Here is a 9,365-nt window from a genome sequence, read left to right as displayed (position 1 = left end):
TTACTTTGTGTTTATTCACAGTCAATTCTGTGCAGGCTCTCGTTTGGGTCGCAGGCAAAAAGGGGTGCTCGTCAGTTCGTTTCAAGTCCAATTCAATCGAATCGTGATTTGTTGCGCGATTTGATTAAGAGATTCACTTAATGAAAGTAGTGATTTGTGTGTGTGTTGTCTGCGTTTCACGAGGCACTCGTTTACCATTGAGCAAGTAAAGTGCATGGTATTGTGTCTTTTTAACCCTTTCCTGACGGAATTGTTTTTTTTAAGAATTCTTTATTCATCCACCGATCGTCATCTTTCAAAAATTCGTTTAAAAAGTTCAGATCAATCTTTATTCACCGGTCACGGAAGGGTTAAGGTATGCGAACGCATCGATTGTGTCATCTGATAGAAAAATTCGACAGATTAGTACAGATTTGAATTCAAATGTTCCGTATTTTCATCCGATTGAAAAATTCTTCAAGACTTGAATTAAAACTTTACCGTATCGCTACGAGAGATGAAGTGATATTCGAAAAAGTATACCTCGCTCGAAGATACGTGCAGCGACGCTAATATTTCGAGCAATTTGAAATTTTGCAAGAAAATGAGATTCCGGCCGAATTTAATTAACCCCGTACTTCAGCGTGCATTAACGAATTTAGAGAGCACTTAATCGCTATTCAATTTCCTGTCACGTCTTGTTCAGCCTAAACAGTGTATGTATATGTCGATAGTATCGGTTATTCTGATCTCGTAGACTTCAGCATCAGCTACTGATATTGGACTATTATAAGTAACAGCCTCGACAATTGTTGATGACTATCGCGTTGCAGCGTTAATTGCCCGGAAAATTCGAAAAAAATAAATACTCAGCTGGTATGAAAAATATTTTCAAGCCTATTATACATAAACTGTATAAAAAAATCAGACCACCTTCTACATATATAATAATAAATTTTTATCGAATATCCGTAGTATGCAAAATATTGCAACTATCACGCCATTAAACGATCAATTTATCCTCATAAATAATTTTCTAACTCTGTCAAACAGTGGCTACTTTTTGTAAACGTTTGAAAAAGCCAAAAAGAAAATAATTTGCGTTCGACGTTAATTTTGAAGAGCGTATTGCTGTTAACAGAAATGCCGTTTTCTTCCAGAGCGTCCTCGTTTAATTTCATTCGTTCGAATTAGTAGGTTACGAACTGCTTTTAACTTTTATTATGCATAGCACACGTCTACTTCATCATGTTTTCATGTACCGATCGTTTCGGTACCATGTCAAAGAGCCATTATAGGATCGTTAATATAGTATCAGCAGCTACGGCTAAAATCCTGCGTGAGATTTCCGTATAAAACCGTTTCATCAGCCAGCCATCCGCCAGCCAACTGGTCAAGTGACCGCTCAGCTCGCTCGGCAGTTTTTAAATTGACACAGTTAAAACGAAAATTATCAAGGGGACCGACCCGCCGGCGGAAGGGGGGGAGAGAAAAAATCTGTTTGTGAGTGAAAAATAAAGAAAAAACGACAGTTGGAAAAAAGTGAAAAATAGCATACTCCGTGTCCTCTCTCTTTCACACACTTTTGCGAACGATAAACGTTAAGCGACGCGCGATGAAATTCCAGGAAAGTTCTCATAAATTTTCACGCTTTTTCGAGCGAGCCGGATTAATTAAACAATTCGAATGAAATTTAAAATCGTTTACGCGTTGTTTAAAGCAAATTAATAGTACTCGAGCTCGTTCGTTAATTAAACTAACGTAAATTGAACAGACGAACTTTTCGAGTCGGTAACAGAGGCTGACCCGTGTGCATCTCGATGAATATATAAATCCAATGAATTTAAATCGACCGGACATATAGACGGCAATTTCGCGATTAGTCATGTGCTTCCGAACGAGATTCGAGCGGGCCTGAAAAGATTCGTTTGTTTAAATCCTTGATTAAAGAAATCTCGTGGGAAAAAGTTTCAAAGTATTCGATGGTGTTTCTTTTTTAAATAAAAAAAAAAAATAAAATTGTGCTCTATAAATCACTTTATTCGCAATTTCGTGATGTACATTCTACGCGAACGACACGTATCTAGAAAAGCACACGACGAAATTTGCGCTGTAAATACGACGTACCTTTCTCCGGTTCCATTTTCACATTCAAACAGCTCTGATGAAAAATCGCGGGACAGGTCGCGTACATTTTTCATTGAAAAACAAACTGTACAAAGTAAAAGGCCGAAAGTTTGAATAACAAAGAATTCGCCGACACAATCGGCCCCATAATTACACCGTCATTTTTCGATACACCCTAACCGATTTCGGTACATCGACATTTCCTCTTCTCTCTCTTGTTTTTCTTTTCATTCCACATTTTCCTTCTTTTTCTTCGTGCCGCTTTGAATACGTCTGTTTGCAATTTTCAGTGTAACAGTATGACACGTGGATGTTTTGAAAGTTCCGACAGGCAATTAAAAGTTTGTACTTTTTAACCGTGTAATAGCTTGCATTCTGACTTTTCATACCTCTTGACACATTCTTGTAATTATTTTCCACGATTGAACTCGGAGATTCGATTAAAGTGCCAAGTATGAATGCGGTTACATTTGCAACGCGTCCACGAAAGACTCGAAAATAACTTTGAAAAATGTGTAAAAAGTGTTGGAAAAGTATTAACAATGCAGCAGATGTTTGAAATACAGAGAAAATACTGAAATTGTAAGTTTCTCTCGAATCTTTCTTTTGTTATTTTCATAGGAAAACCACAATCAGATGAAACAGATGATCTTTTTTATTTTACATTTTCCAAGACCGACGAATCGCCACGAAGGAAATACATACATGTTTTTTCAACGAAGTGTAACTACATAGTTTCCATGTGAAAATATACATTATACAATTTGTTTAAACAGGAATTCGACGTTTTACGCAGGTTGGTAAAAGAAAAATATATATATATATTTTTTTTTCGGCGATTTTTCCCAACAATCGTTTCCTTTATCGCAGGTATTTTCGCCTGAATTTATCAAGTAACAGCCGAATAAAGTTCCGATCTTTCGGCGAACCCTGTATTTCAAATTATGCGCTTCAGTAATCGTCAATCGATTTACTATTCGTGCCCAATCGTTGTACAGCCAGAATTGTCGTAGTTGCGCTTTCGACCAGGGAATAGTATTCAGACATTCTAGGTCATGAATGCACGATCGTTTTCCAGTTTCTGACATTCCTTTTTTCACATTCGCTCTTTCAACTCCATCGAATATTCCATTTTACAATGCTGGGAAATAAAAACAACGGACGTTCGAAGAAATATGCAACGGCATATAATTATGAAAGATACTTGAAAAACTTCGTGCAAAGGAGAGATAGCGAGAGAATGTTTTAACTCCAGAGAATTTTCATTTTCCTCGAATTTAGCAAACTTTTGGAAGTGACGTGGTGTAAAGTAATTACTCGCGCGAGTTGTTTAACAAAAATCTATTTATTTGAATCCGATAACGCTTAACCTAATTTTGAAGTGTAGGCGACGCGACTCTACGACAAAAGGCCTCGTGCCTTTTTCGGGGCTCCCTTAACACGTTGACTGCCATGGGGGTCACCGGTGACCGGCACTCGACTTGGCTGCAGCGCCGTGGGGGTCACCGGTGACCGGCAACGCATAATAAAAAATTCAGGTTGGCGCCATGGGCAAACCACGTAAAATGCGCGCGGCAGTCAACGTGTTAAGTAGCCCCTTTTCCCTGGGAAGGTCCCAGGAAGTGAATGCGCGGGCCTGCATTGCCGGGGCCAATACTCTTGTCCTCGAGGACGAAGAAACTCGGAGATGTTTGGAAAAACATCTCTCGATTCTTCGCCTCGAGGGCCAAGAGTCGCTGGGCCTAAGTGCGTGGCCCCCCGTGGCGGTCGCCACAAACTTAATTAGCAAAACTGAAAATCTTCGAATTTATGAATTAATTGGCAAAAGTAAGAAATTGTGAAAATAGTGGAATTATTTACTCAGATTAAATACGATTAAAATATTCACCTTCGTTATCGATTTGCAAAGAGGTAAGTTACTTTTGATCTGTGGAAATATTAAAAGTACCATTCCTCTTTATCTCAGCGATATGTAAATTTTCAACCGTAATAATACGTCGAACGATGATTTTAATATTCAGAAGATTCTCGGAGGGCTCATTAGTTTACTTGAAATTTCTCTTCTGTTCACGGTTGAAAGTCTCGCAAGATGTTTCGCCACTCTTTACATTAATGTACGAAGACACAAAATTACCTAGAGTATTGCCAAACAAACCGAGCTTCCCCGGGCAAGGCAAAGCAATCAAACTAATTGGCAATTTTCTCTGAAGTCGATCCTCTCGTCGGTATTTCACGGTCAGCGTTCTCCGTTTTCTCTCTTTCAGCAACAGAAATCGTGTATTTAAGCGGCAACTAATGGACCGTTTATTGACCGAAACACTTTTCGTTCGGTCGATCGTTGCACAAATTCGATTATCGTTCTTCTCCACTTGATTATCAGCAATTTCCTCCCGCGTGTTTCGACTTATTCAATAAACATCGATCGGTGCCCGTAATAACGTTTATCAATAGTATTCTTTAGACGAAGCTTTAAACGCTGATAAAAAAAATTCTATCGTATGTTCTAGTTAGCTTAAAGAAATTATTCCTTTTTCGATACTTTCTGCAAAAATATATAATTAATTTCACGTTTGATTGATTAAATCTTGCAATATTTAATTCGCAAATACTTCAAAAATTTATCTATTTTTCGGAAATTTTTTCATACCGTATTTTCTTCTTAACGAAAAGAAGAAAATGATTTTTTCCATTAAGACAAAGCTTTAAAAGCTGACAAATAATCAAAAATTCTATCGTACATTCTAGTAACCTTAAGGAAATTATTTCTTTTTCAATATTTCCTGCAAAAATATATAATTAATTTCACGTTTGATTGATTAAATCTTGCAATATTTAATTCGCAAATACTTCAAAAATTTATCTATTTTTCATAAATATTTTCATTTTATATTTTCTTCTTAACGAAAAAGAAGAGAACGATTTTTCCATTTTATATCTTCTCTTCTTAACAGCGCGAATGAATCCAAGTGGACGAAATTTCAATTGCGTTTTGCAAATAGAAAATTTCCTATCGAGCTGAATAGAGCGAGGTTTATCATTCTCGCCTAATTATCAGCCCTTTGTTTCTCCCACGTCCCCTTGGCTGCCTTATCTTGTAAAGTATCGGTGTAAGTAACGCCTCAATGCACAAAATGTATCAGCCTCGAGTACTTACAGAGGGAGAAGTAATTGGCAATTTTCTCGTAAATCGCTGACCCTGCCTCAAAGAACGCTGTCCGCGGTAAGTGAATAATAGACCACTTACCGATAAACTAGTCACACGTTACACGCTTTGGAACTATATAAAAAGATAATTAACCGTATCGTCATTTAATTAATTTCCACGTCAGTTCAGTTTAAACACTCTCGACATTTTCCATTATCTTACAAAATTAACCGCGGCACCGGCGATCGATAATATTCGACAGAATTCTCCTCGATTAATATTTTCACGGTGCCTCTTTCTCCCTCTAACCCTTTATCGTCTATCTATCCGTGTTTTTATATTTTCACATCGTACTATTCCACTATTACCAGTCAGTTTCTTCGCAACAATTGTTAATTCTCGCTTTTTAATTAATTCGCCTTTTAATTTCTCGCTTCTCATTATAAATTCTAAAAATTCTAAGTTTTTTTCTCATAAACGAAGAAAAATTATTCTGACTTAATTAATTTTCCATCAAATCTCAGAACCTTCGCTACCGATATTTGACCATATTCGACAATACGTCGCTATTTTCGTGATCTCAAAAATTCTCCCGCACAAGTGCAATCTTTTCTCCGCAACAGCCGCGGATAAATTAGCATTTCTTTCGAATTGCACCGAACCGAAATCCGTTTACCTTTCTTTCCACTCCCCCTTTCTTTGTAAACCATTTCTTTCACGTCGCTCTACCTTTATCACCTGTATATATAGGACTGCGTAATTCACGGTAATCCCCGCAGTAATGTCCGATAACCTTAAGTATCACAAAAGCTTTTCGGAGAACGAATGAAACGTGAAAGCTTACCGGCGTTGTCTGCATAAATAGCCTTAGAAAACAGCAATTATTCGGGGATCGTGAACAAGCTGGAGAGAGAGGTGTTTCCTATTTTCGCCTAGGACGAGAGGATCCTCTGATGGAAAATTTGCGACGCGTAGTGGTCACGGTTGAAAAATCTCCACGGAAAAGATTCTCTTCGCTGAAACATCAAACCTCTGTTTTCCACGATACACGCTTCTTCGAAAGGCTACATCTATTATCGTTAAAGATGTAAGCGATCGATTTAGCAGAAGCGTGGTGCAACTTCCGCGAAAACCTTTTTCACCAACAATCGATATCTCTAACGGCGTAGAAATGAATTGCTGTCGTTAAAACCAGCCTTATTTTCTTTCGATGCACTTCATATTTCTGGACATCTGTTGCACGATAGAACGTTTCTGTCTCTTCTTGTAGCAATTCGTAGTTAAATTATTTCAAACGTAGTGATCAATTTTTTGGAACTTTTCGTTTCTCATTTCAGTGTCTTTTTCTTTCGGCACTGTTGGAGGGATGCGTAATAAAGTGGAATGCAATTTCAGTGCATAGTGACCTGAAAGAGATTTAAATTGATTATCCACGACGGTTTAATTATATCAGGCGGAAGGAAAGCCTTGGAAAGAATTTCGCAGCGCGATATTTAAAAGGATGCAGGCAGAATGCATTTAAAGCACCGAATTTTCAGGCAGCGGAAAAGGAGCGCGAATGTCGGCGAAATCCTTAGATTTGACTTGCAGCGGCGGCCTCTAGTCACGATTCGATCACCGTTCAAATGTCATTTACTACATCGAAACGTGACTTGAACCGTGAACACTGTCGTACTTTGGCTGATTCAGGGGAACACTAAACTGTGATTGAAGTGACTCCTGCAAACGATTCGATCGTTGATTATAGTTCAATTAAGGTTTAACATAACGTAGCAAACGATGCGAAGTTAAATTGTCGCCAATGTGTGAATGCATCTTCCGATAAGTGGACAATTTGTCGTTTTCTCTCGTTTTTTTTTTTTTTTTAACAGTGATCTCTGTTTGAAACCGAATTTTGAGTCGAGTAATTTCAGCGAATATATTTAAGTAATTTTGCACAATTTTCTTTGCTACTCTCGATTGAATTCGTTTGTTGTTCTGTCCCATCCAAATGTTACGTGAGAATTCTGCTCACGTCAGTTGCAACGTTTTGTTGATCACATTCCATCGGTTCCTCGTTTCGATACCGCGGAACATGATCGTGCATTCTTCCCTTTGTTCTATTGGTGTACGCTATTGGTGTGATTTTTGAAAGCGTAAAAACATTACGTTTGCCTGTTACCTGAGGTTTATTTTCTGCTCGGATCGTACATATGTAGATATCGATTCCGTTTCATTGAATTCTTCTACTTTGTGTGCTCGAATCGAATGGAAACATTTGAATATACACGACTGCGGAAAAATTGTGGAAAAATTACGGTGAACAGGTATGAATCTAATAGAGTGCGCGTATGATTTTCAAATATTTACAGAACCGGATGATTTTTATCGTCACTGTTAATATACCATCTTGATTCGACGTAAATTGTGTAAATTTCAATTTTCTTTGTTGAAAATTTGTTAATAAAATTGTTTAATTAATCATTGACTGTATTTCTGATTTCAGGGACTACTACTATGACAGGTGAGTGTCAATTCAATGGCGGCACGTTATTTTGCTGAACAATCAGGTATTGTAGCGGATAAATTAATTGTTTGAATTATTTATAAGTTAAAATTTAATTCATCTTCAAAACATAATTGTGTAAAACTTAAATATTTCAAATATCATTGTTTGTTAATGTGAATGCTTAGGAGCGGCTTTACCATCGAATCGGCTTTACCAAATAATTCTAATTACCAATTTATTCAAAATCTACATTTTCCATTATTTTCAAAATACCGTGATATATGTTTGTCTGAGGTGCCGAACAAAGATATACTAAATAATATTATATATTCTTAATAAGATTGCATTACATCGCAGCGCGTTGGAAAAGCTTGATCTGTGTTAGAACAATTGAAAATCGGAAGCGCCTCCAAGGCGGCGTTGACCGATTGCGAGCAGGGCTTCGCCTTTACCGACGGATTTACAGCAATATAAATCTGGAATAATTTTCTATCACAAATTGTTTTACATTTCAACAGTATAATTGCTAATTCAAAAGTGTGCATTATTCTATCAACTAAAAGCTAGAAAAGAAACAGGAAGAAAACTTCCCCACCGAAATAATCGCAGCAGGGAAATAATTTTTTCATTTGCTAATTGCCGAGGCCGCCGTTGGAAAATTAAGTTAGACCGACTTTCTTCATTCCACAGAGGAAACAGCGTTTCGAAATCTCTCTCTGATGTGTATACGCGTGCGTGTGCGCGTGGGGTGGTCCGCTTTGGTCACGGTGTGCGCGTGCAGTTTTGAAAAGCAGACACATAATTTGCCGTCGATGCTGGAATTATAACTACCAGACCGTAAATCACAATTATTATCTCGGACCGTTTCCCGAATGTTTTACTTCTGCCTCGTGTACGCGATACGCAAGAGAAATATCAGCAACAATATTGAAGTTTATTAATTTACTTTAGCGTATCGTTTCGCGTTGATGCATGAACGCATTTATTACCTTCTGGCATCGATTTAAATCGCTGGCAATTCAAAATTCCGCCCGCGATACTTTGAACCGAATTTTCCACAGGCCAGAGTCAACCCTCTTTCCATCGATAATCGTCGCGGGGGAAAAACGGAACAAAAAAATATATATATATGTGTGTGTTCGTTTCAAATTTCATACGTCGACGCGTCGCTTTATATTTTTCCACCCTTTCCCTCCCCCTCTTTGTGGAATAATTGTGTTTTTGTCGCGCGTGTTTCGCCGCTGCGAAATTATCGATTCCGCGATCGATACTTTGCGAACGTTAATTGGCCGATCGTTGAAAAATGCGAAAATTGGAAACGTTCGGACGTGAAATCGTAAGATGAAGTGTGCAAGCTTTGTTCGTAATTTCGCGCGTCTTTACTTTTAACGCGTTAGCTTTCTGCGAGGAAAGAAAACCAGGTCAAACATCCCCTAACCCTTCTTAGCCTTCTTTCATAAATTTGAATATTTATTTTGCGAAAAATGAAACAAAATTTTTTTTGTTCTTATAAATTTTTTATTTTTCAAACAGAATTCACTCTCTAAAAAGAAATATCGCAGTGTTTAGTCGATAGTGTCGTCGAGATTTCGCGAACAAAGGCACCGAATTAATTTCTACGTACAG

General features: G+C 37.7%; 1 protein-coding gene across 1 annotated transcript in view; it reads left to right on the top strand.

Annotated features, from left to right (window-relative positions):
- Positions 1–9,365, top strand: part of LOC108578814 — a 58,881-nt gene that overhangs the window by 23,730 nt on the left and 25,786 nt on the right. The window contains exon 3 of the mRNA XM_017942212.1: positions 7,737–7,754. Within this exon, the coding sequence (XP_017797701.1) occupies positions 7,737–7,754 (18 nt within the window). The remainder of the gene's footprint in view (positions 1–7,736; positions 7,755–9,365) is intronic.

The sequence above is a fragment of the Habropoda laboriosa genome, unplaced genomic scaffold, assembly GCF_001263275.1.
Source record: "Habropoda laboriosa isolate 0110345459 unplaced genomic scaffold, ASM126327v1 scaffold62, whole genome shotgun sequence".
In the NCBI taxonomy this organism is placed as follows: domain Eukaryota; kingdom Metazoa; phylum Arthropoda; class Insecta; order Hymenoptera; family Apidae; genus Habropoda; species Habropoda laboriosa.
This window is presented reverse-complemented; position numbering and strand designations above follow the sequence as displayed.